At 45.8% G+C, this 27,469-nt stretch overlaps 1 protein-coding gene across 2 annotated transcripts in view; it reads right to left on the reverse strand.

Moving 5' to 3' along the window:
* CARMIL3 (capping protein regulator and myosin 1 linker 3) overlaps window positions 1–27,469 on the reverse strand; it is a 2,002,476-nt gene that overhangs the window by 1,246,251 nt on the left and 728,756 nt on the right. For both annotated transcript variants that reach the window (XM_069633925.1, XM_069633924.1), the window contains exons 17-18: window positions 16,291–16,360; window positions 15,451–15,532 (exon numbers count right to left, since the gene is read on the reverse strand). In XM_069633925.1, coding sequence (XP_069490026.1) covers window positions 15,451–15,532; window positions 16,291–16,360 — 152 coding nt within the window. The remainder of the gene's footprint in view (window positions 1–15,450; window positions 15,533–16,290; window positions 16,361–27,469) is intronic.

Below are 27,469 nucleotides of genomic sequence, written 5' to 3' on the forward strand. Positions count from 1 at the left end.
GATCTTACTAGGCCCAGTGACATTGAGAACGCGCAAGTGCATGGAAAGGAAAGAGGAAAGTGCGGAACAGAAAAAATAAATAAAAATAATTAATTAATTAATTAAAGGTGGTAGTGCAGCCAGCAAGTGGCAAGTGCTAGGTTAAGCAGATAGGGTGTATCTGATAAGTGCAGAAGAGAAGTGGGTGGGGGATGGTATGGGTACAGATACAGACCCCCAGTGTAGGGGGTGGCCAGGAGGCAGTGCAGGAGGGTCGCAGGGTGAGCAGGTACCTGTGCCCGAACGACAGAGGGTGGGCAGGTGAACGGTGCCGAGAGAGAAAACAGATCAGCAGGGGAGAAGAGTGGAAAAGGCAGAAGCAAAGAGGGAGGTCTTGAGGTGCTTCCGGAACCGGAGGTGGTTCTCCTCAAGTTTCAAGGTGGCAGGGAGGCTGTTCCAAAGGGAGGACCGAGCCAAAGACAGAGATTTAACCCCAGCGCGTTTCTTCGAAAAACGACTGACCCTGAGGGATTTAGCGGTAGAGGAGCGAAGGGCTCGAGAGGGGAGGTATTTATGGAGGGATAGTTGAAGGTATTTTGGACCCAGGCCCAGAAAGCCTTGTGGACAATGCAGAGGGTTTTAAATGTAATCCTTGCATCCAGAAGATGACACCAAGGTTCTTGGCCTCGCAAGTAGGGGTAGGAGGTGGGTCAAGGGAGGCCAGCCAGAGACTGAGGGGAAAGCATGGTGCAGGTGTACCAATGAGGAGGATCTCGGTCTTGTTGGCATTTAGACAAAGGTTGTTGGCGGCACACCAATTTTGAATGGCGATTAGGCAATCAGAGATGAGGGAAGGAGAGGAGGTGGCTGAAGGAAGCCTGAAAATGAGTTGGGTGTCATCAGCATAGCACTGGAAATTAGAGCAGAACAAGGAAATGCAGTAGGTGAGAGTTGCCACGTATTGGTTGAAATGCCAGGGCGAGAGGTTAGACCCCTGGGAACACCACAGGTAGAAAGGGAGATAGAAGATGGGAAAGACCCAAGTTGAACCTGGGAGGGTTGATCAGAGAGGAAAGAGGTCAGCCAGGCCAGAGCCTGATCAGTGATGCCCATGTTGTCATGGAGACGTTTGAGCAGGGTGGTATGGTTGACCGTGTCAAAAGCAGAGGAGAGATCAAGTAGGATAAGGACAGAGGGAATGTTAGAGGCAAGGTTGGAGAGCAGATCTTCGTGGATGTTCAGGAGAGCAGTTTCTGTGCTTCTGGTCGCTCTGAAGCCAGATTGATGAGAACCAACTGAGTCAGAATGAAGATTTAGCTGAGAGATGCCAAGCTTTTCCAGGCGTTTACCCAAAAAGGGAGTAATGGAAATTGGGCGATAGTTGGCCGGACAAGAAGGATCAGCTGTAGGTTTCTTAAGGAGAGGATGAACAAGGGAGTGCTCCAGAGGGGAGGTGAAAGATCCAATGGCAAAGGAGATGTTGCAGAAATCAGCAAGGGCCGGGGCAAGGGCATCGATGTGGTCCTTAATGGTTTTAGAGGAACTGGGATGGACCTGTTTTGATGAGGCTTTCATAGATCGGACTTGTCTAGCAACCTCATCAGGGGAGAAAATAGGAAAGGAGGAGAAATTGGGTGGGAGGTAGATGAAAGAGGGAAAGCAGGCAGAGAAGTAGGGGGACAGGAGAGGGGGCAGTGGAGAGGGTGGAGAAGATGTCCTAGGTTTTAGAAATAAAGTGAGAGGCAAGAGCATTGCAAAGGGCCTGGGAGGCAAGAGGCGGGGTGGCGACTGCAGCAGGATTGGCCGGCTCCTTACAGATTTTAAAGAGTTTGGCCGAATTGTTAGATGCCGCAGAGACACAGACTTGAATGTGGATTCTCTTCTTGGTGCGGACAGAGAGTCGGTATTGCCTTTGGAGCAGGCAGCAGGCCAGTTTGTCAGAGGATGAACAAGAAGCCCTCCATTTCTTCTCAGCCGCCATACACTTACGTTTAAGTGTAGCAAGGTCAGAGTCATACCAAGAATTGCACTTGGCTTTGGACGTCAAGCGGATCCTCATGAAATGGGCAAGAGCATCAAGAGTAGCAGAAATAGAGGAGTAAAGCAGGGTGGAGGGGGGTGGGGGGGATGGCACCGAAAGCCTCGACTGACACACGCTTCATGGGCCGGATGTCCAAGAAGGTGGGTGGCAGTCTTGGGATAGGCTTGGCTTGAGGGGAGGAGAGGGAGAGATGAGAGGAGAGGAGGCAGTGATCACTCCAGGAGAGAGGAGTGGTGAGGGGAATAGAGAGAGGGAGGCCAGAGGAGATCAAGACATCAAGTGTGTGACCAGCAGAGTGAGTCGGGCCAGAGGGGAGGATAGAGAGGGAGAGTGAATCGCATAGATCGCGAAAGAGCACAGATGAGGAACAGGGAGAATCAAGATGGATGTTGAGGTCACCAAGGAGGAGGAGTTCAGTGGTTGAGGCCAGGAGGGGGGAGGAGGAGAGGTCAGCCCACTCTGAGAGGAAAGAGGTGATTTGACCAGGAGGACGGTAGAGAGTAGCCATGGTAATAGAGTGGCTAGGAGAAAGAGAGAGCCTGCAGACAAGGCATTCAAAAATGGAGTAAGTCTGAGTAGGGACAAAAGAGGCAGGAATCCACTCAGGGAAGATCAGAGCTACACCAGCTCCGTTCCGGGTGGATCTGGGGGTGGAGAGGATCTTGTAGCCGTCAGGAAGGAGAGTGTCAAAACATGTGAGGGAGCTGGCCGGGAACCATGTCTCGGTAAGACCGAGGACATCAAGGTCAAGTTCTTGGAGGAGGTGGCAGATGTCAGAGGTGTGTTTGACAGCAGAGCGAGAGTCGAGAGTGGTAAGATGAAGAAGGTTACCAGCCTTAAAGACTTTCCAGGGAGGGGTACAACCTGCAGAGGTTTGGAGGGAGCTTGAGGTAGGACAGAGGAAGAAGGAAAAGAGGGCAGGGTAGCCAAAGGAGGAGAGTAGGGGACAGCTGGAGAGGAGAGAAAGTTAATGAGGCAAGGGAACCGCCTATCAAAGAGGAGGAGATTGGCCTGAGGGCCTTGCACCATGATAGTGTCATTTAGGTAGACACCCCAGCACCTTAAATCAGGCCTTCCCAAACTCATTTAAAGTCATGGACCCAACCACAAACACATCCAAGCCAGCCCCACCCACACCACAATTGACACACCCTAACCCTGCCACACGGGGACCACCAAACACTACCCCAATTGTAACCCAGAACCCCCACAACCTGCAATGTGCCTTGATTAACGCCAGATCCATCCCTGCACATGCCACTGAAATCCAAGAACTCATAACTAACCTGGACCTAGATATCCTAGTTATTACCGAGACATGGCTACACAGTGCCGCAGGGCCTTCCCTTACCCTAGCCATACCACAGGGCTACTCCATCATCAGGCAAGACCGACTCAACACCGTAGGAGGAGGTGTAGCACTCATCATGAAAGATCGCCTAGAGGCCAGATAAACCCCATCTAACTTGGGTGACAACACTAACTCCCTTGCTATAAAAATCGCCCTCTCCCCCAACTCCACCATTACCATCAACCTGGTATACCGCCCACCTGGCCCACTATTGGAGTTCCAGAAGAACCTTACACACCAGAAAATCTAAAAATCACCTCTAAAAGTATCCTTGTAGGAGATCTCAACCTTGGATTTAATGACAAAAAAGACAAGCCAGCCAAATCTCTCTTCCGAGCCCTACGGGAACTAGGCTTTGACCAAAATATAAACACAACCACACATGACACCACACTGCATCCTTGACTGGATAGCTGCCCACAATTGTGATGTTGACATCAGCTCCATCACTCCCATCTCATGGTCAGACCATCGCCTCATTCATTTCCTCATCCCCACCACCACCACTAAGTCCAACAAACCTAACCCCACCCTCCCTCCCCAGCCATGGCAAGAAGTGCTAAAAACCTCACTAAAGACAAGATCATACCACACCTCAGCACCCTTAGTACAAATCTCAAATCCTCTGACCCATCAGTGCTAGCAGATATCTACAAACACACCATAAGCTCCGCACAAGACATCATTGCCCCTCTACAGAGCAAAATAGCCAAAACAGTAAAACACTCCAAAACCTGGTTCTCCTCTGAACTAAAAGAGCTCCGCTCTCTGCAACGTAAAGCGCTGGCCATCTGGCAGAGGTCACCCTCCCCAGCCACGCTATCCTCGTACAAATAAATTACCTCAGACTACAAAAAAGCCATAACTATAGCGAAATCAGCGTCCTATAATGAAAGAATCACAAATGCCAGTTTCGAATCCAAAGAACTCTTCGCAATCTACAAAGAACTTACCACACCAGCTACTAAATCTCATGATATCGTCAAAGACCAAACCTGGTGTAACACAATACAATCTGCCCTATTAAACAAAATTGAACCCCTGCAAGAAAAAATCAAGGAGCATTACAAAAACCTGTCACATCACATCAAACTCACCACCAGCACAGAACACAGCACCACCCCCAGCACAGTGCCCTCGACCAGCAAAGTCCCCATAACACCGTTCAAATTCAGGAAAATAACGGAACTCGAAGTTATTGAGATAATGAATAGGATTAAGCCCTCCAACTGCAAAGGAGACGCATGCCCAGCTAAACTAGTCAAAGACTGCACAGAAACACTCGCCCCTTTTCTCAAGTCCTTCATTAACGCCTCCTTCAACTCCAACACGGTTCCAGACAGTCTAAAAGAAGCCTGGGTGCGCCCCCTTCTAAAAAAAACTACCCTGGACCCAGAAATTGCACATAACTATAGGCCCATCACCACTGTTCCATTCTTGTTTAAGATCCTGGACAAAGTTGCCTTCATGCAAATTCAGGAATACCTAGAAGCAAACCACATCCTAGGCAAAAGACAGTCAGGCTTCCGACCAGGACAAGGGACCAAGTCAGCCCTACTTGATCTAAAAATACAATTCGGTGACATCATGGACACAGGCAAACCGGCACTTCTCCTCCTTCTGGACCCGCCAGCTGCCTTTGACCTCGTCAACCATGATATCCTAGGCATTCACCTAAAAAACGAAGCGCATTTCTCCTCAGAAGCCATCGCTTGAGTGGCCTCCTTCCTTAACGGAAGACTCATGAACGTCTTCTCAGACACAGCATCTGCCTTCCCCACTACCATCCACTGCGGCGTCCCTCAGGGCTTATGCACCGCCCCTACTCTCTACAACATATTCACCCTCCCACTCTTCAATGATCTCCACTGTCGCAACATAGCGTACACCAATTACGCTGACGACACTCAGGTACTACTCCCACTAACTGGGACCTACGAAGAAGATGCGGCAGCCCTAACCAAAATCTACTCAGCCATCCAGACCTGGATGGCTGCCAACTGACTCTGCCTAAACGGTGACATAACTGAGATCCTCCTAGTAGGTACTAGTGAAACTTTCAATAAACTCCCACCGCAATACAAAACCTTTAACATTGACAACTCCACCATCACAGTTTCCACAACTGTTAAAACCCTAGGTGTCTACCTAGATGCTTCACTATGTCCCGCCAGGTCAACGCCATAGCCTTGTCAGCCGCACTCACCACCAAGGTGATCAACACAGTCAAACCCATTCTCTCTACAAAAAACTGCCTATCCATCGCCAGAGATACAGTAGGCATTAAACTGGATTACTGCAATGCCCTATTTCTGGGCACCTCTGCAAAAAACCTAAAAAACTACAAGTCACTCAAAATAACGCACTCAGGGCAGCGCTGAGCATTCCCAAAAGGGAACATATATCTCAAGCCAGGAAAGAAGCCCATTGGATACCAGTTAAGGAACGTATACTCTTCAAATCAATGGCCATCACACAAAGGTGCCTCTCATCAGATGCCCCACCCTACCTATCTGAAAGAATCACCCCCAACTCCTCCAACCGACCTACTAGATCCCACCTCTCCAATCAGGCATATGTACCCACATTCAACAGAACCAAAGCGGGAGGGTCCAGCTTTCAACACCTCGCACCAAAAAACTGGAACGCCCTGCCTACTACACTAAGGAATGAAAAATCTTACACCACTTTCCGCAAAACGCTAAAACCGTTACTGTTCTGCTAATGTACCTAACTAGCCTGCATTCTCATGCTGTTGCACTGTAACCATATGAACAGTATAGTATACGCGTCTTTCTGTCATCATATGATACCTGTCTAAACATTTGTACTCAATACTGTCGAACTACCTATACAATTTGAGCATCTGTAACAGTGCCACAATGCCCCTGGGCAGTTTGTGCGCTTTATAAATACAAATAAATAAATAAATGATGATGACTCTGGAGGAGTCAAAGGAATCCATGAGGAAATCCCAGCGGGTGCCACCAATAATGGGAGAGGAGGAGACAGGACAGAGCAGAGAGATCATATGAGGGGTCCAGTGATCTGGCGAAGGAACGACAAAGAGGATGTCGGTGAGGGTCTGCCAGGAAGAGGCGTTGGAATAGGTATCAGCAATAGGGAGAGCTGGGTTAGAGGACAAGATATCCTTTTTAAACTTCTTCTTTCCAAACTTAGTGCGAAGGGAAGGATAGTTGATAGAGAAGCAGTTGGAGTAGATAGGAGAAACAGATGACGCCATCGGCAGGAAGAGGGAGGAGGCAGTAATATAATATGCAAGTACAGCGGTAAGTTACTGTCACTGGGATAGCAGGTAACAATTTAGGGCCAAAGTTAAAGGAAGAACACGTCCAAATTTGACTCCTCAAGAATGCACCAAATTAGACTTTTCAGAATACACCCAAAATTAGACTTTTCAAAATACACCCAAAATTAGACTTTTTACAAACACACCCAAATTTGACTTTTACTAACACACCCAAATTTGACTTTTCATAACTCACATAAATTTGACTTTTACTGACACACCAAAATTTCAACTCACCTAAATTTGACTTTTACTGACACACCCAAATTTGCTTTTCACAACTCACCTAAATTTGACTTTTACTACCAATCCCAAATTTGACTTTTCACAACTCACCTAAATTTGACTTTTACTGGCACACCCAAATTTGACTTTTACTAACACAGCCAAATTTGACTTTTACTGACACACCCAAATTTGACTTTTCACAACTCACCTAAATATGACTTTTACTGACACACCCAAATTTGACTTTTCACAACTCACCTAAATTTGACTTTTACTAACACACCCAAATTTGACTTTTCATAACTCACCTAAATTTGACTTTTACTGACACACTCAATTTTGACTTTTACTGACACACCCAAATTTGACTTTTCACAACTCACCTAAATTTGACTTTTACTGACACACCCAAATTTGACTTTTACTAACACACCCAAATTTGACTTTTCACAACTCACCCAAATTATGTAAATGTATGTAAATTCGGTCTTTGTTTTCTACTTGGTCGATATTCAAAATAAGTTCTTAATGGTTCCCACTCCTGTCGGTATGCCCCGGAGTCCCCAACATCTCTGGGAGGATTCATCAGTGTCTGGCAGCGCCTCCGACAGTGGCACATTTTTGCAGGAAAGCTTTCACCTTGGGATGGTGTTCTCCTCTCTGAAGACCTTCTCTCAACTCTTCTGCTGGCTTTGCATTCGTCCGCCAGTAAGCCTGCTGTTTCTGGAGTCGACCGCGCTGCCGGTTGCCCAGCGGTCCTCACAGTACCTGTGGTATCTTCAGTGGCCTCGCGGCATGCTGGTGACCACTACCAGCAAGCAGCATTCTGAGAATACCTGTTCTCACCAGCATGGTCCGTTCCTGTGCTTCTGCCTTCTCCTGTGGTTCTGCTTCCGTCTTCTTCCATATAGCTTCTTTCTCTCTTGCCAATATGGACACCATTTTTAAATGTCCTGCACAGTTGGGACTCATTACAACAACTAGCCTGCACTTTCAGTTTAGTGTTCCTTTTGATCCATATTAACTCCTTCTTCCTCATCTCAGTACTTTAGGCTTTATGGGAGTTGGAGTCTTTAAGATTTTTAGTTAGCACAAAAATATCAGAGACAGGAGATGTGTGTTTGTTATGTATATATGAGGCGTGAATGGCATTCTGCTCAGAGTGACAGTATGCCATCAGGATCCTAGGTATCATAGGGTTTTCTTCATAAGTGGGAAGGATTCTGTGTCTCTTCTAATGGCGTGATCACCATCTCCCGATAGTTGTCCCTTCCCACATGGTCCTCTCTCATAATACCACCCTTGGGGTCAGGATCAGGTAGCGACTGGCATCCCCTGGCCATGTGGGAGGAGATCATCACTGGGGAATCAGTGATGACTCTGCAGTATTCATCACATCGCCTCTGGAGAAGGACTGGCTTTGGTGTCAAACCTGGAGGTCAACCAGGCTGAGAGGGGTCCCTACTCCCACCTAACAGGGACAGATCTCTGGCCCTGTCACACAAGTAATGTACTGAACTCATGAATTAAAGCTGCCCGTCCCACCATACCTGGGTTACAATATTGTGTTTGGCAAGAAAGTTTTGCCTTAATATCTACAATGCTGATAGAGGAATAGGTTTTTGGATTTTCCGTAGTATCCATTTGTACTAAACTGTTAGTGTAGGAAAATGGTAACTGTTCACTTAAGAGAATATGGAGGATTGTTGTCCACCAATGTGCTAGTATTTTCAGTATTAACAGTGGTAAACAGACTTGCATGTGTGGTGCCATTTCATCCTTCTGGTATGAAAGTGCTGCTCTTTCACTTTTTCATGGTTCCAGGTTGGTAGACCAGCATCCTGGTACAAGTGCTGTACGGTTTGTCATTCCCTATTTGATGCCACTAACATACTACTTGGAGCATTGTCATCAGCCCTGGCTAAGATTGAGACTGAAAGGTATACATCAAGGTACCTTTCAAAAATGTCCATTCTATTTTCTTTAGCCGATTCCTAGTAGCATGGCTGACCATTCCCTCAAATGTCTTCCCCAGGCATGAGGAAAACATCCCACTTTTTTCCAACTAATACTTCTCTTCTTTCTCAAAAATGTCTTTGCAGGCAGCTTTCCTTACCTTCTTAATGCATCTTGCTGTTTCTTCCGCTCTGTCCCGTTTCCCTTTCTCATTACCTATTTACCCTACTTTTTTTTTCAGACTTACAGTTGCTGGGAGTCATCAGGAGTTGGGTGGAGCAGTAAAAATGCGGCTGTATGCTGTAACCGCCGCATTACCACTCCTCCAAATCCCGATTTTTGGCGGATAGTGAGAGGTTTACCTCCAGATTTTTTCTGGAGGTAAGACCCTTTTGGCCCATTGTCAGCACTATTACCACCAGTGCTATTACCTGCAGCTGATAATAGCGCCGAAAAGCCCCATACAGTCCTGTGGACTCAAAATAAACACTGCAATTCGGGATCTGGTGCAAATTGTGCTGGACCGAGCTGTGGTAAAGCTAATATCGTTGGGCGATATCCCGGTGCATTTACTGCCGGGATACCGCCCAACTCGTGATAGAGCCCATTGTCTTGCTTCAGGCCTGGCCGCTTATATCACATCTCTGGATTGGTCTGGCACCTTCTTCTTTCTCCTTCTTTATTAAATTTGGTTGCCCATTTCTCCTAATTTTACTGCTCCCTTTCTCACTCCATCTTTCCCTCTCAATTCATATGTGATGAACAGGTCCTCGGCCACTAAGTTTATTCTGCTCTTCTTGCCTACACAGCTTGGGGCCCGGACTCCAGCTTTATCAAAGTGAGTTCGAACGAGCAACCTCATCCAGAAAATGTTGTTAGTGTTAACAATATCATAGGGTTGAAACTTTTGTGCAAGAGTTGTACCCTTGCTAACAGCTCTGAAGGGCGTCAGCCTCAAAACTAACATAACTAGCACTCTTTGCCTGATATGTTGATAACAATATCCCATAAATGGCTTCCCCCCTGATTCTTCTGCTTTCTTCAATCCTGCTTGAGCATCCAACCTAACAGGGTTGATTTGGGAATCTGAGTGACAGCCTCCACGCATTATGGTGCGATGAATGGGTTGCTGTAAAAGATTAAGTGTGAGGGCCAGACACTCATTGCGTGCTCTGTGGGACATCAAAATCCAGCCTTATCAGAGTGAACTTGGATTCAGGACCAGTATCACTGGAATGAATGATGTGAACAATGGGATTCTGTAAAAGCTTTAGTGTGAGGGTTCTGCTCTAGCTGACGAGGCTGTAGCGTCTCACGTCTACAATTATATCACCTAAACTCTTCTTAAATGGCTTAATCCATCTCTCTGCCTCCTGGATACTTACCTGTCTTGGTGCTTTAGATCTGCACATCATGGCTAATTCTTTTCTCCAATATTACAAACAGGTTATGTGACACATCCAGGGGGTTCGTCCCTTCTTCCCAAAGGGAAGCAACCCGCTTTAGGACCAGGGAGCTGAGCCTGTACCATCACTACCCTCTGTACACAATACCCTATGTAGTGGACCAGGGAAGCGGGATCTCACTGCGGGTGACATCCCCCCTTTGGAGACAAGGAATGCTCTAATGACAACAACATCCATCCTCACCTTTCCTTACACTTCGTCATGTATATGGGAAATGATCAGGAGAATCAAGTAGAGGGTCCCTTTAATGTGAGAGGCTTGGTTTCTGACCTGTATATGGTATCCACTTTCACCGAACACCAGGACCTACCAAAGTGTTCCTTCGATCCCAGGGAGGAACCTAAAACCAGCTGGATACCCGGCAGAGAGGAGAACATTCACGTAGAAGCATAATACACTAACGTGCAGAGCCACGCATGCGTGGAGTCCTATTTAAGGTACACGCCAAGGTGGGAGGAGCCACCACCAAAGGAGAAGTAAACCGGAGTCTGGAAATGCCGACACCACAGCTTCAAACACAGGGAAACCAAGAGAAGTCGCCATGGCTTTCTACACAGGGAAACCAAGAGAAACTGCAGTCCATAAGGGGGTGTACCGAGGAACCACAGGGTGAGAGTCGCCCGTAGCTCACAAGGGGCCCAAAGAAGAACCCCAAAGGCAACAGAAGCCTACAACCTGCGAGGGGCAAACCGAGAAATCTTTTGTGTAATTTTTGTATTCGTATATTGGTTTAACAAAACCTTAATACGTATCTATAAAATACATACAATTTCATAAACAATTCCATAGAACACATAGCCTAATAAAAACATTTGTTCGTATGATAAAACAAAATCCATAATACTTTGTGTCATAAAATATTAAAGTTCAAATGAGTTAATTTTGGAATTCAATTGCAACACAATCAATTTACTTAATGATACTGAGTAACTCCCTCTTAACTGCATTGCACCCAAACGTTTGTAACATGGTTTTATACAATTAACTGCCGCCAAGTAGGCACTGCGAGGAACCTGAGTGCATCCGCCCTTCTTTTCCCCTGGTATACTCTTATCGCATGGCCAGGCAAACATCATCGCTTTTGGATGCTGACCCTGGGGGTGCATATGCGAGGGAGGATCACCTGGGTGGAGGAGACTTGGGGAAAGGACGTCCTTAGGTGAGACCTGGTATCCCATATTTCCCTTTCACAATGCACCCTCCATCCCTTAAGCCTTTATAGGCATTTGTCTGCCCTTTCCCTGTTATTTCCCTAAAGCATTCCCCAAAACACACCAGTATAATACTGGGACGAAGAAGAGGACAACTAGAACAACACATCGGGCCTTATTACGACCATGCCGGTCCGGAAACAAGCCTGCCGGAAAGCATACTGGTACCCTTGTTTCCGGACCAGCAAATTACAAGTTTGCCTGCCGGGGCCACTCCGCACGACAGGTCTGACCCTGATGGGTGCAGTGGACCCGGTAGGCAAACTCATCACAGAAGCATCGGCACTGTTAGTGCTGATGCTTCCGTGAACCCATTCCCATGGAGTCCTATGAGACTCCATGGGAATGGGGACTAACTTTAACCGACACCTAGCTTCCCAGTCCGCCAGGACTTGTAATGTCCCAGTGGCACCTGGAAACTAGGTGCATGTAAAATGTTACGAGTCTGGCGGCAACCCGCCGATAGCACCGACAGGGTTACTGTCGGACTCGTAATGAGGCCCATCCTCATTTTATTAATGCGGACACATATCGAACCCAGCCAGGTACAGAGACGAGGAGGACAACAAGAGTAAAGCAGGACGATCTCTTTAGTGGTGAACGGTCTAGTCCTTTTTTGGAATGAACATGGAGGCAGGAACTTTAAAAGCCTGCATCAAGATAGAAATGGAATCAGCTATGGGAGAACGCCCGCAAACTGCTGGGTGCCGGCAGACCACTCTGGTGTAGCGATTTGGCAGGAGGAGCGCTTGAGAGCTGTGGAAAAGTGCCGAGTTTATGCAGCAGGAAGCAAAGGTACAGGACGCTGGAGGCCTGTGGCAAGCTGTAGGAAGGAGACCAGCGTGACAGAGGGAAGCGGTTGTGTGAGCCCTGCGTTGCAGAGGAAGCACTGCTGGATGAGCGCGAGCCACGGAATACTGCTGGGAGAAGGTGCGAGGAACCGCGCGGGAAGAAAGAAACCAGTGGCGGCGGAGGACCTCGCAAGAAGCCCTCGTTCCGACCAGTGAGTGCAACCAGAAGGGGGCACACCGGACTGGCAGGTGGTGATAGAAATCAAGTAATGGACATTAATGTAAACAGAAGCACACATTGCTATTTGAATGAAAGCTAATACAAGTCATTTTGAAAACCGAACAAAACGAAAGCAAGTTGTGAACACTCTTGAGTCTTGAGAGGAGTGAAAGGAAGATTGTGAATCTTACTGAAGGGAAGTATGTGAACTTTATTGAAATAAAGAACTGCATTGTTTAAAAATAAAACAAGCATTGGCAATAGCCAAACTACAAGGAACTGTATTATCTGAGAAACGAGTGCTGGCAAAGCCAAGATAACACAGAGTTGTACTGTATGAGAAATGCAGCATTGGCCAAAGCCAAGAGAGTGCAAGGAATGTTTATGTCATAAGGAAACAAGCAATGTTAAGAGCCAAGGAAACAAAGTGTAACAAGTGCATGGTGCCGATCAAGCCATGGTACAGTGTCAGGAGAGTGTGACACATAGGAATGAAGCAAGCATCACTGTTGAAGAGAGGTACTGAACTGGTATTGATGGAAAAGCAGTCAAGAAGGGGAACTGGTCTAGTGACCTGTAATAGGTGGACCGTGTGGTCTGACAACTGTGCCTAGACCGGATGCCCCTGAATGAAGAAGCTACTCAAAACACCTGTAAATAAGGTTGTGTTTTGCAATAGCCATTTAGTTGATTTTGAAGTCAAGTGTTGTTTTGAAAGCTGCAAGATTTGAACTCTTGGGGAAGAGAACCCCTGTGTTTTATGAACTTTGGGGAAAGAGAAGGCTGTTTACAAGCCCAGAGTTAGAAGAAGCTCTGAACTTTATTTTGAATACTATTCATTTTGATGCTGATATCCCTACACATTATATGCAGTTAGTTGTGAGGGCAAGTATAGGTTTTGGACACAGACAGATAATTACTTTGGACTTCCTGACGCAGACTATCCTTAGTTTTCTTTAGGTACGGAAATCACACCTTAGAACAGGGCAAGTTAGGCATTATTCCATCCTGCCTCTTTGAGTTAATGCAACTTTGTTAAAAACGAAATTGAACCTGCTGTCTGTGTCTGAATCATGATGCCTTCAAGGCACTCTGTAGTTCACCTTTTAACAATCTCCCCCAAAGCACCTCATCGACTGGCATAAGTAAACCTATCTGGAAATGACTCAGGAACCTCTTGCGGATGTCAGGGGTACCTTCACAACGTAAAAATAGATGTTTCCAGTTTTCTAAAATACCCTCAATTCTACACAAGCAGCAAATCTGTTCATTTCTGGGGATTCCCCTTCTTGGCCCACAGATATCCAGTGTACAGAGCTGATTGAGTCTGAGTCACAGAAAGACCTGTCGGTAGAATGAACTGGGCAAACACTTTAGGAACCCATGGAGTGTATCAATGTCTAATTACTTAGCATTAAAGCTAGTTACTTGTACAATGTGGCTTTTGAAGGAATTAAAATTTTAAATAGCATCATCAGTCTCCTTGATAGAACATAAGAATGGATCAATTGGATGCTCAACCGGAGGACAACCATAGGAACACAACTTGGAAAAATCAGTACTTTTTTCCAAATGGTACTTTCGATACGATCGAGTTCCTTTTCGTTTGGTGTATCGGTGAGGTCAAGCCCATACAGCAATGTTGGTAACATATTTTGCTTATAGTAGGTTACCAGTGGTATTAAACTGTATCTGCAATATTTGGTCTTAATTTTCTTAAGTTGAGCCACTGAGAAATCATCAAGACCGATGAAGTCTATAACCCAAGCGGGGCGAACCCAGAAACCGCGAAGGCTGAAGAAGCCTATAACCCAGGAGAGGCGAACCAACGAACCACAGGGGAGAGAGGTGCTCTAAACCATTAGGGGATGAACGAAGAACTGCAGGGGTGAGAGAAGCCTACTGTGCTCGAGGGGTGAAGCGACAAACCACAAGAGCTGAAGAAGCCTATAGCCGACAAGGGACCAAACGAGGAACAACAGGGCAAAAGATGCCTGTACCCTGTAAGGGTCAAAATGGGATACCACAAGAGCCGGCGAAGCCTGTAGCCCACGAGGGGCGGAAAAAAAAAACACAGCAGCAAGAGAAGCTCCTATCTTGTGAGGGACAAGCCGAAAAATCGCCAGAATGAAAGAAACCCATAGTCAGAGAAGGACCAGCTGAGAAGCCCACAGCCCATGATGGGCTAAAATTAGAGGGAGAGTTAACTGGGCTGGAGGAACCCACCGCCACCCGAGGCCAAAGTACCAGAGAGCCTAGGAAGGCTCAGAGATCAGTATTCGTGGAAGTGGACTTACCAAGCAGTTCCGGTCAAGTTGCACTACCCCGGAGATGGGATATGACTATGAGGTACTGAGCAGAGACCTTATTGAGAAAACCTTTTCCTTTTCTTTTCAACTGTAAGAGACTTCCTGATGTTCTTGAAGATATCACACCTACAAACTTTCAGAGACTTTATGCATCACTGGATGAGGGTCACAAACCAGCCTCCACTAAATTCCCTAGGTGCAGTATACTCTAAACTAAGCGCAAGCTTATGACTCTTTTCTATCCTCTTTCTTTCTACTACAATAGGTTAGTGATAGGTCAGCTTCGGGTTTTGGACTACATTTGTTTTGGGACATAATGACAAGCATGGTTTATTGTTTTTTAGCATAGGGAATCCATCTTAGTAATAGGAACTAGAGAAGGTTTTCGATAAATTTGCCAATAAAGTGTTGGCTGAATCATGTCCTTGTGTCTGTCTCCCATGTCTGACTTATCACAGTTTCGTATATTTCACAGCATCTACCAACGTATCACAAGTCACAGATTAATTACCCATGCATATGAGCTCTGCAATCGATAAAGCAACATGCTTGTAAGTAACCGTGTTAAACTGGATCGAGATCCCTTACCATTATCAGACACGTCAAGACTGCCAATGGTGCTGATAGCCAAAAACTGCTCCTGCAGGATCTGAGCCCCGGCTGACCGCAGCTGGGAAAAAAGGAATAAGAAGTGTGATGAGAGAGCCACAGCTGGACAGTCGGACACAAGTACAGCAATGAGTAAGGGAGGGTGTAGAAAAAGTATGTGTACAAAAGTGAAACGTAAGGCAGAAACAGAGACTCAGAGAAAGGAAGGAGAATAACAAGGGGAGGTAAAAATGAGAGGAGCAGTCAAAGGAAACTTGTGATTTTAAAGGAAACACGGTGCAAGTTTGGAATGCCGCAATTGTACAGAGGGTTGTCCATGAAGAGACAGAAGGGGAAGAGTAAACAAGAAGAATATACGGTCACTGAAATATAAACAACCCCATTTTATCACAGTTTAAAACCTCCCCTCTTTTTCTCAGCCTCCTTCATCCCTTAACATCTTCATCCCGTTGTGTATTGATAGCCTCCCCAAATCCCCTGCTCTCTCCTCTGCCCCTCAGGGTGTTTCATTGCTCACTATGAATAAGGTGCTCTTGATAGTCTCTTGCAGAGGGAGAGGCACAGCTCTTTCCTTTGGGAATTTTTGCAAATGTTCTTCTTCAGGTTTTTCTTTTTCCATTTTTACACATCCTTCCCTGATCCTCCAGCACTCTATCATATGTTCTTCAAAGTATTTCTCCCTCTTTTTTACCCTACCAGCCAGTACCATTGCTTGAGTGTCAGATAATTTGCTGCCAGCCTTATAATAAAATACCGGCTGCCCATCTCACGCTCCCACTTGATACCACGAATGAAGGGTGAACAGTGAAAAGCATTTACTTCACAACTGCTGAGATCCAGATGTAGATCAGTAACATGTGTATTGGTTGACAGGCCATATAACAGCGCCCTGCAGAGGAAAATAATAGACAAAGGGGATTGAAATATTACTTCCATCACTAAACCTCAATGCTCATTCATCAAATACACAAGGAAAGCAAAGAAGCAAAGGACTGTGATTCATACAGAGCGATCAAGCAAATAACAGGTATTCATACTAGTGCCCTACACAAAGCAACATAGCTTAGGCAACTGAACGCCACCTGCACAAAGTTACCAGGTGAGAACTATAAAAGAAAAAGTTACTTAACTCAAATCAAATCTCTCTAGGGAGAAAAGCGGGACATGTGAACAGCTTTGAAATAATGTATTTTACATAGCAAATAAAAATCTTAAAAACAAAATACATAGGAAAAAACCCCAACTATAAAATTGGACATCTGGACTTTTGAGGACAGACATGTCAGTAAGTCCCCATAAACCTTGCTCTCCAGCAGATAGGGAATAGGTAAAATGATTAGAAATACTGGGATAAAAAGCCATGACAGATGCACAACAACACGTATGCAGAGGTTTCTTCCTTCGGCGTGGGATTTTCGCAATAAATTACACATTTTTATGATAGATTAGCAAGCAATCTTCTATAGACAGGTGGAACAGGAGCAGAAAAGAAACATGCATATTATTAATGAAACATTATGAGAGAGTTCCATAACATCAATGGCTCCTGAACCAGGGTTGTCCTACTTGACTGTCTGCTCTACAATCTGTATGTGGGCCATAAGGGTTGCAAAATCTATATTGTCTAGCATCCGAGCGGCACTGCAGCATATTCCTTCAATACGCATGTCACCCAGGAATGCTACAGTTGCACTTTTGCTCCTGGTTGAAGGACTGTTAAGAGACTGCTGGCCCGGCACCTGAGGACCCAAAGTCATGAATTGCTAGATTTATTCAGGTAACACTTTGGGGCACTCTTCCCATCAAGAGCATGGAAGTTCTGTACTGCTACCAGAGATGGACCAGAGAAGAAAAGGGGCAAGAACACAGCTTTACATTCAAAATCTAACTGATGTGAGGCAGCAAAAATGATGACCTCAGAAAACTTGTTTATCCATATGGGATTCCATGTACAGCTCATCTGCACATAACGCCTAAACAGCAGTGGCCTTCCCAGCTGAAAGAATGGGCATGACCTGAAAAATCAAATGGATGAAAAATCAAATGGATGACATTTGTGACGCAGGCAAACCAGCGCTCCTGCTCCTCCTCGATCTATCAGCAGCATTCGACCTCGTTGATCACAACACACTCTGCCACCATCTCTCTATAGCAGCCAACTTCTCCCCAAAAGCATGCGCATGGATCACCTCATTCCTACAGGAAAGGGCCATGAAAGTCTTCTCGGACTCAGCATGCGCATCTCCTAGCCACATCAAATGTGGGGTGCCCCAGGGCTCCTGCATAGCACCCACCCTCTACAACCTGTTCACACGTCCTCTCTTCAATCTCCTCGATTCTATGGGCATCTCATACACGAATTATGCGGATGACACCCAAGTGCTCATCCCGCTTACAGGTGACTATGAGCTGGACAAGAACACCCTCAACTCCATCTACGCCACCATCCAAGCCTGGATGGCAGACAATTGGCTTTGTCTCAATAGCGAGAAGACCGAGCTTTTACTTATTGGGTCACCAACCATTCTAGGCAACCTTGACAAACAATACACCTCTTTTACCATCGACAACATACCGATCGCGGTATCCCAAACAGTCAAGACTCTAGGAGTCTACCTCGACTCTAATCTCACCATGGACAGGCATGTTAATGCCATAGCCTCCTCATCGGCATACTACTCCAAACCCATCTACGCAGCTAGACCCTTCCTATCCTCACAAAATGGCCTCACTATTGCTAGGGCCATCATAGGATCCAGGTTGGACTACTGCAACGCACTCCTTGGTGGGACCTCCGGTAAAAACATTGCTAAACTCCAGCTTGCCCAGAACAACGCCCTCAGGGCCGCTACAGGTTTTTCCAGGAAAGACCACATTTCTGACCTTAGGAGGCAGGTCCACTGGCTGCCCATTAGGCAGAGGATCATCTTTAAAATCCTCTCCCTCACCCATAAATGTCTCCATGACCTTGCTCCCCCCTACCTTGCCCAGAGAATTTCACGACCCACCTCGGCCAGGCCCACCAGATCTGCCTACACCAACCTGATTTCTACCCCCAAAACTTGTAGAGTACGTGCGGGCGGTTCGTGCTTCTCAGCCCTAGCAGCCTCACATTGGAACGCCCTACCTTCGCTCCTCAGGGGGATTGACTCTCACCTAGCCTTCCGCAAAGCCTTAAAAACTAGGCTGTTTGTCTAAACCTACCTGTCTTTATATCTACAGGCATACAAACGTCATTTGTAACTATGCTCCGCTCCTCTCTCTGTAACTAAGTACCTTATGTTTCCTATGTTTACATAATCTTGCTGCCTACACCTTCTTGTAATAGCGCCTCGATGTCTATGGGCTGCAGTGCGCTCTACAAATGTTAATAAATAAATAAATAAATAAATTATGAAGGATTTATGGCCAGCCTCAAAAGTTGTGCCCATCGATTACCAAATAATTTTATTCCGCTCCTAGGTTACAGCTTCTCCCATAGTGAAAGGAACCTTGCAGAAGACTTACAGAAGGTTTTCCATAAAGGAAATGGTGAAAATAAAGGTTGAACTTTTCTGGAAGTCATGGCAGCTGAAAGAAGATCCTTCAAAGAGGAATGTGAAAGCCCCGATTTAGCTCTGTTGAGGGCAACACCACTAACTATGGTTATGAAAATTGGTCAAAACCTCTGTCAGACTTAAAGGCATTAGATGTTCTGGAGAGAGTGCTTTTAGATAATTTTAAAATGCTCATGCCATTTCATAAGAAGGCTCAAATGCCAATACAGGAGCACCGGAAGAGCGAGCAGTAAAACTTAGAGAAGCTACACTCTGGTGGATAGATCTTGCAGCCTTCTGTAACCTGTGAACAAGGCCCTGCCCCGAGTCTTTGTACGCCCACAAGTGAGCCAGCACAGGCCCACGCTGGGGCAAAGAGAACCATTTACTTCTGCAAGTTCTTAAGCGCCTGAGGTACTCAGAGGGAGGTCAATCGTCAAGAGGTGCATTGTAAATTTGACCAGTGAAACAAAAGAGCATTTCCAGTAGAGCTATTTATTGAGAAGCACAGTGCCACATTCAGGAATTTAGCTTTGTCTACTGTAGCAAACAAATCTACGTCTTGTGCCCATCAAATGAGGAAAACACCTTCCCAGATCTCTGAATTTCACACCCATTTTCTGTCCACACTTAACGCCTGAGAAAGTTAATAGATAGGTGAACTGAAAGAGAAAAATGTAATGATTCAAGGGCCATCATTGTCTAGTTCTATATCATTATCTGTACTGATTTTTCAAAGAGGAAATCGCATAGAGAAAAATGCACTTCTTCAGCGGTTCAACTTGTTTATATGAGAGTTAAAGGACTTTAGACGAGTGTCCCAAACATTGAGGCACATCTTAGAAGATTTTCAATTCTGGTACCATTTTACAGAGCGCAGTTCCCTTAATACTTTTAACTCAGTTGAACCCTGCCTTCATTGGTGACGCATGTCCGACTCATTGGTGACACATGTCCTACTAACATCCTGAGACTTGTTTCCATTGGCGTCTACAAAGTTCCACATGTTAGGAGAATTTTTATTTTGCTGTTTTCCTCCCATAGACTTTTATGGGACACCCTTTTTATTTGCTTTGTTTTGTTTTGAACCCCGTCCTGACTTTTTGGAGGTCAATAAAGCATTATACTTGCCCTTTTGCTAATTCTTGTGTGGAAACTGATCAGTCCCTAAGAATATAGGTACTGCTGAGAGACTATGGGCCTTATTACGAGGTCGGCGGTAACCTGCTCGTGCTACCAGCGGGTTGCCGCCGACCTTGTAATACCATTTCCGCTGCCTCATATCCCGGTGCCACTGGGACATTACAAGTCGCGGCAGCCCGGGATGTCAGGCGGCGGAAACTGTACGTCCCCATTCCCGTGGAGTCCCGTAGGATTCCACGGGAACAGGGACACGGGAGCACCAGCCCTGATGCTAATGGGGCCGGTGCTTGCGTGAGAAATATGCCTGCAGGGGCCGGTGCTCCCGGGAGGTCAGACCTAACGAGAGCACTGGCCCCTGCAGGCATTCTCGTAGTCTGGCAGTCCGGAAAGGGTGCCGGAACATTGCTACTGCACCCTTATTTCCAGACTGCCAGACTTGTAATGAGGCCCACATGTATCTTTTTGTGAATTTATTGTATTGTTACAATTGAACACATCACCTTACAGTGAAGTGCGGTTAGAATACTTTGTATCCTTATAACATTTTCTGTATTGGATATTTGGCTACTTTTACAATGTGCCTAGGAGGAGCTGGTGGCAGCTGTTATTTTTCTACCTTGTTTTGGTAATTTTACTTGTGCACTTTTGCATTTACAGCAAATGGCTACTGAGGGTGGCTAGCACCCTAGGATGGCTGTGACACACAGTGTTTGCTTGTCCTTTGGCCATATTGTTCTTTGGAATTCTTCCTGCCGTCTAAGGTCAGGACATGCCATCTATGGAATTCCCTTTTCCAGGTAAAACTTTTGCTTTTGTGGGCAAATGGTGGTTTGTGTGTGAGCCTGGATGTGTGGGCTGGGACTATCTGGTACCACTACACATCGAGGTGCCAGGATGTCTGTTGCTGGGCAGATGTGGCAAGTGGCTATCCATGATTGGATAGCCACTGCCTGTTTAACTATTGCAGATCCTTACCATTGGTGGGCTTGGGCAAGCTCCCTGCCTGATAAAAGGAGGGCTCCTGCAGCCATTCAACAGATCATCGTTGGAGTCAACTACTCTATGAAGAAGAGCATCTGTTGACGACCCGAGTATGACCCCTGCAGCTGACCAGCAAAAACTCCAGTGAAGTCCTGGTGAAGCCCTGCTCCCCTGCCTGATCGCAAGAAGACCCTTGTTGGTGCTTCGACCCCTGGTGAGGTGGGAACAACCAGCCTCAACCCCTGCTGAAGGATCCATGCCTTCTGAGCCTTCGGAAGTGGCCCTAGATCAACTAGTGGACTGAACAGTTCTTTCCTGGGGTACCTCACTGCCGCCAACACAATTCCAAGCATCCTTGGAGGATCTTCAGCTTGTGCAACAAGAAGCCTGCTCCAGCATTTGTACCTTCATGCATCAATGGAACCTGTGCCGGGCCGTCTCCTTTGTTTCTTCATCGAAGATCGCCTGTCGCCGCCTGACCGTGGTGACTCCATCTGCTTCGCATCTAGCGGTGCCCCCCTTGGCTGTCTGCATCACAGAAGTCTTCATCTTTTCCTTGCCTGGGTGTTCTGCTGGAAACTGTCTTGAACCGAGTCCTAAGCACCGTGACCAACCAAACCTAAATCCTGCACCGGAAATGGACCTCTGCGCCTGTGACCCCTGGGCCTTCCTGGACCGGACCAAGCACAGAAGACTGAGTCCCCGACGGAATCTGGAATGCTGGCAGTGGTCTCTGGAGAGTCAGGGTGGGTAAGTTGACATACCGGTTTCTATTGCCCCAATCCTCCATAAGGTTGCATGGGTGTAAAGTTCTGTTCCTAAAAATCCCTCTTTCCTGAATTTGGTCGGTGGAGGCCTGGTCAAGAATCCCTTAGTAGACCTACTCTAGTGTCTAGGATTGAGTGAATGTACTTAACTCAAATGCATCTAACTTTTTGACTCTATTAATCATAACCACTGGCATTGCCAATCTCTTTATAACCCTATATGTGTAGTAAATATTTTGGAACTAGGGATTTTTGGGCACAACGTCCCAAACCATCTTAGGGTTGGACTTCATAAGAGCGTAACTGTATTGCGCTAGTTATTGAATTTCAAGCGGACAATAGATTAGCATATAAAAGTAAGCATCCTACAACCCTCTCAAAGTGCGGGTGTCGTTATTTGAATTGTTAGGTCCTTAAACATTTTTCTTCTTTAAATAAGTCTATTGATGTACTGGAGGTCTAAGAAAGTCTAGCTATCATCTGAAATCTGCTCTATGATGCTTTCCTATTTAGCCCTAATTGGACTCCTTTGTTTCATAGAGCATTTTCTCTGAAGAGATTTTGTCTGTGGTTGGCATCCTCCAGTTGATTTCTTAAGTGCCATACATGTTAGTGTGTGGGAGGTGGAGGGAGTTGTAGATATTTGGCATGCGTGATGACAGACTGTTCATCTGGGAGTCACCTTGGTGGGAGACCTTAAAGGTGTGACATATGACACTTCCTTGGGATGGGATGGGCACCCTCCTTCCTTGGGGCAGTGTTTTTCTGAAGAATTGGGTGGTCAAACAAAGGTTTCTATGACTAAATCAGCTTACAAGTTGCTTGTGTAACCCAGAGAGCGAAGTTCTTTCTCAGATTTATCAGAGACTGACTAGATTGCCAACTTCTGTGCCAACTTCTGTTTTCTTTCCAACTGTTTATAGTTCCTTTGTTATGACTTCAATGTGTAAGGAAGTGCTCCAGGCTCATCGAAAACGATCAGAGCTCTACTTAATTGGAGAGAGCAGTTAATCTAAGGAAGCATAGGATGGCTGATGAGAGAATGACAGGTCGGCATTAAACCCAATTATGAGGTTTCTTACTTTGTCCAAAGGTGCATATGCAGCCCCAAGATCATGTGAAAATCCAGGTCCCACTAGGATCTCTGATTTGTTTGTTGTCTAGGTAAATACACATTTCATTCATCCAGTGTGGGATATGTAGCAGGCATTCAGTGATTTTATATCAGGCCCTTTGCTCATTATTGGGTTAATTTGTTAAAGTAGCAGGTACTTTTGAGGACCTAAGCTGCGGATGCATAAAAACATTAAACAAAGTTGCACTGAACGCTCTGGAGCTCGTGCTCTTGAAATGCGTAATTTTGCAGCAGGAAACCGTTACGTTTACACTAACATAAGCGTGCCTCTGCCGCCAAATTTTAGCCATTTGCACTGCCGCCTTTTGCCCTTGACATTTGCACTGCACAGTGCAAAGTGAGTAAACGCCGCCTGACATTCCAGGCAGCATTTACTTTTCATTGTGAGCGCTGCTTGCTATGCTTGCATGGCAAGCGGCGCTCATAATTCCAATTAAACCGCTCTCTGGCACGCTTACTTGTTGGAAATCGTTTAATTTACATTTGTGGACACTGCTTACCTTGCACGCATGGAAACAGTGTTTACAATGAATTTAAAAAGCTGTGCAGTATATGTCGGACAGCGTTTATTTGTAATTGTAAACGCTGCCTCCTGTTTACAACGGATCCCAAAGTGGTCCACCTGCTTTATGCTGGTGCATAAAGCCTGAGGACCACACAGGGATCTCCAGCATTTGGGCCGGCATGAAATCCATGCCTGTGCAAATGCTGGAGCGGAGAGAACGGATGGTTGCGGGAACGCAAGTTGTGTTCTGCTCCTCATCTCCACCATACAAATGAATACAAATATGCTGTGGCATTCATGGAAGGTGTAAAAGCCTTACGCCATGCTTTTACATCTTCCAATGACATTATGGCGCAATGGAAAATGAGCTGCCCAGAGTTAAGAAATTAGATGTCCTTTAATATGAAGGTAGCAGAGCCAATTCAGATTTTTTAGTGGCAGCTAATACAGAACAAAATAAACTATTTAAGTGCAGTTTCATCTCATCATATTTCTACAAACAGTCCATGTTAGGACAGAATTTCCTTCTGCTGCATTACATTCATAAACATCAATGGAACACCCATGCGCAGGGATCGTATCTCTCCAGGACTGAAATCTCTGCACTGGCTCCCAGTGGCTGCAAGGATTATGTTCAAAACCCTCTACATTGTCCATAAGGCCTTCTGTGGGTATGGGGCCTAAATAACTTCAACTCTCTCTTCCTAAATATCTTCCTTCTCGTGCTCTTCTCTCATCCGCCTCCAACTCCCTCAGGGTCAGTCGCTTCTCCAAGCAACGAGTTGGTAGTAGATCTCTTTCTTCGGCTGGTGCTTCCCTCTGGAACAGCCTCCCTGCCTCCCTTAAACTTGAGGCGAACCATCTCCGGTTCCGGAAGCACCTCAAAACCATTCTCTTTGCTTCTGCTTTTTCTCCTCCTCTACACTGCTGACCTCCTGGCTGTATCCTGAACTGCACTGGCTACCTGGACACCCTCTGATCTCGGGCCCAGGTCCCTCCCCCGCCAGTGTCTCTCACCTGCACTGCCCACCTGGCAACCCCCGCACTTGGGGACTGTTTCTGTATCCCTACAGTCCCCCTACCAGTCCCCTGCTGCCCGCACTTACCCACACACTTGCCACATGCTGGCCGACACTTACTTATTGCTATCATCTTGTACTGCACTATCCCTGCCCCCTTCCCACGCACTTGCGCAAGCTGAATGTCGCCTGGCCTAGTAGGATCGTTGTTGGTCCTCCCTTTGTTTCGCCTCCCTTGTCTCGTCGCACTTGTGCATAGGCGCGTTATAAATGCCCTATCATATCATATCACCCCATCTTTTTGGTATTGTCTGCAACCCGTTCTGAATTTGGAGGCAAGTGAACCTTTTTTAATTCACTTACCTTTATACGTGAATTGGTTTTGGGGGCATTGATCAGTCCCCATGACTGTCAGTACAAGAGAATTTTGTTCTCCATTGTAAAATTCTATAGATTTTTCTCTGCACACATGACCTTACTGTGAAGTGTGGTAGAGACACTTTGTGTACCTGCAACTTTGTTACTTGTACCTTTTTGGTTACTTGCCTGATGTTTCCAGGAGGAGCTGGTGGCAGCGGATACTTTTCTACCATTTTCGTCTCATGCACTATTTTACAGCTTAATGCCAAAAACTATACCATATACTCTAAAATTGCCGTGCCCAACAGGAGTTTTGCCTGTAGTGAGAAATCAAAGGAATTCATCCCTTCTCCCCAATGGGGAGCTCCTTCCGGTGAGGCTAGGGAGGTGTCAGGTCCATGGTTATTGAGGCATTTAAACTGCTAAGTTAGGAAGAGTTAGACTTGAGTTTATAGTTTTTTCCTTAACTTCATGTTAGTCAGCTGCAGTCCTCCAAGTCCAAGATGGTCTACTTCCGGCTCAGCACTAATTGGCTACATACAACTGTGATGTAATAGTGATGCAGTTTGGAGCCTCTGGAGAGGTTCTAAACTGCCTTTCATTCAAGAACTGTTGGTGAGTGGTCACAGCGCTCAAGTGCTCCATGGAAAATACTAAGAAGCTGAAGAATCTATAAAGGAGACCCACTCTGCCTTGAAGAAAACTCCAGAAAGAGCCAAACACAAAAGTTCATATCAGCGACTGTTGAAAAACTACCGTTCAAGTATTGAGATGTTCTGTATAGAAAGTTAAAATAAGAAACATGAGAACAATTTGAAGTTTCAAGTATCCTTTTTGGATTGTAAATATTGTTTAATATAAACTATTGGACTTTTAGCACGCGCATCATCAGTTGTTAAAAAGTGTTTGGGTAACGTGCACGAGCTTTAGAAGCATCGCGTCGTACCAATAGCATTAGAGAAGAGGACCTAGCGGCGTGATCCTACATGCCTAGGAAATGGGTGAACGAGACGCGTATCACTAGCCAGATTTGAAGTGTCGATTGCGCAGTTATTTAATCTGCTGAGGAGATCAAGTTGGAGCGGAAAAGTGCATGTGCGTATTTTGGTTCGGGCCACATCCCAGCAGTAGAGCGGTGAGGCGGTGGATCAAGCGCGCGTCCAGTTATAAGCTGAGTTAAAGGTGGGTGCGAGGCGGCAGCAAACTTGTAAAAAGTGAAAGCGAATGCGTGGCGAGGTGACAGAATCTTAGCGCGCGACAAATTATAAGCATCTAAAGTCTAAGGAACAGTGGGTGAGACTGCTGTAGATTACGCGAGTTTCACATAGCAGCTTCAAGCATGTGTTTAAGTAAAATATTGACACAAGAGACTTATAAACAAGAGACATATGAGAGAGTGTGAAAAAGTAAACAGCAAGAAGTAACTAGAGACATTGAATAAATGTTAAAGGAACTGTTGCTGAGAAAAATCGTTTTGGCATTTGAAAGTTGAGAAACAAGAATTTAAAGAGTTTAACACTTAAACTATGAATATATGTTTTAAGCCAAAGTCAAGTTTAGAACTACAGAAGCTGATAGCTGAAGTTTGATTAATGTTTGTCTGCATCTAAAGCCACAGAAGAACATTCAATCTCAAATTGACAAGCAATTTAAGAAAACTCCTACAGCTAATTAAATAGCCTCTAGGAAATTAGCAGAGGCTAACAGGTAATAAGGGGTTTGAGAGTAAAACAGGGTGCATGTTAAAATATAATTTACTGAATCAAAAGAGTAGAGATTAATGTTTAGACTATGTGTTACTTACAGGGTTTCCAGTGCGAGTCTTCAGGGAGCTGAAGGAAGTCGAACCAGAAGAATCCTGTCTTTTATTATTTTCTCCATTCCCCTATCCCCCTGGCTGGTCAACTCAATAATTGTTATAATTAACTGTTGGGTGTACTGGATTGGGGGATTTGGTGGGTTATTCGTCTGTTCCTGCAGGATTTCGGCGCTGGGACCGACCTGATAGGAGGTGAGACTGCTCTGCAATACCATCCCTAGGGGTAGAGGCAAGCGGGATGTCACCAGGAGAGACTCCATTTTTGGGGACAAGGACTCTCGTTCCGTGAGGGACTCCTGCAGGCCGGACATACCATGGTCTACATGGGATGCTTTGAAACACTAGTGAAAATGGACTATCATGACTGAGATGAGGAAACTGTAAAGGGATATTGGAATTCTGCAATGTAAGGTCATTTCCCTTTAAATGAAAATGTACACAGCACTGGAACAAGTATGTAAGGAGTGTACAAGTTAATTACCTATAACTCTCGTTCTCCAGCATGGGTCTTGCACGGATTCACATGCTCATGAATATTCCCTGTCGTAAGGCTGGGAATCCTCTGTAAAAAAGAAAGCAGTTTAGCTTTAAACTAAGAGTGCTCCTCTATTGGCGATCAGTGTCATTTGGGTCATAGTGCCCTCAGCAAACGACCCTCGTCCTCCTAAGATCAACCCCTGGTGGCCATCTTCAGTTTTGGTAGAGCACATAAAGTGACAGTTTGAACCAAGAA

The sequence above is a fragment of the Ambystoma mexicanum genome, chromosome 13 (assembly GCF_040938575.1).
Source record: "Ambystoma mexicanum isolate Mex_15411 chromosome 13, UKY_AmexF1_1, whole genome shotgun sequence".
Classification (NCBI taxonomy): Eukaryota; Metazoa; Chordata; class Amphibia; order Caudata; family Ambystomatidae; genus Ambystoma; species Ambystoma mexicanum.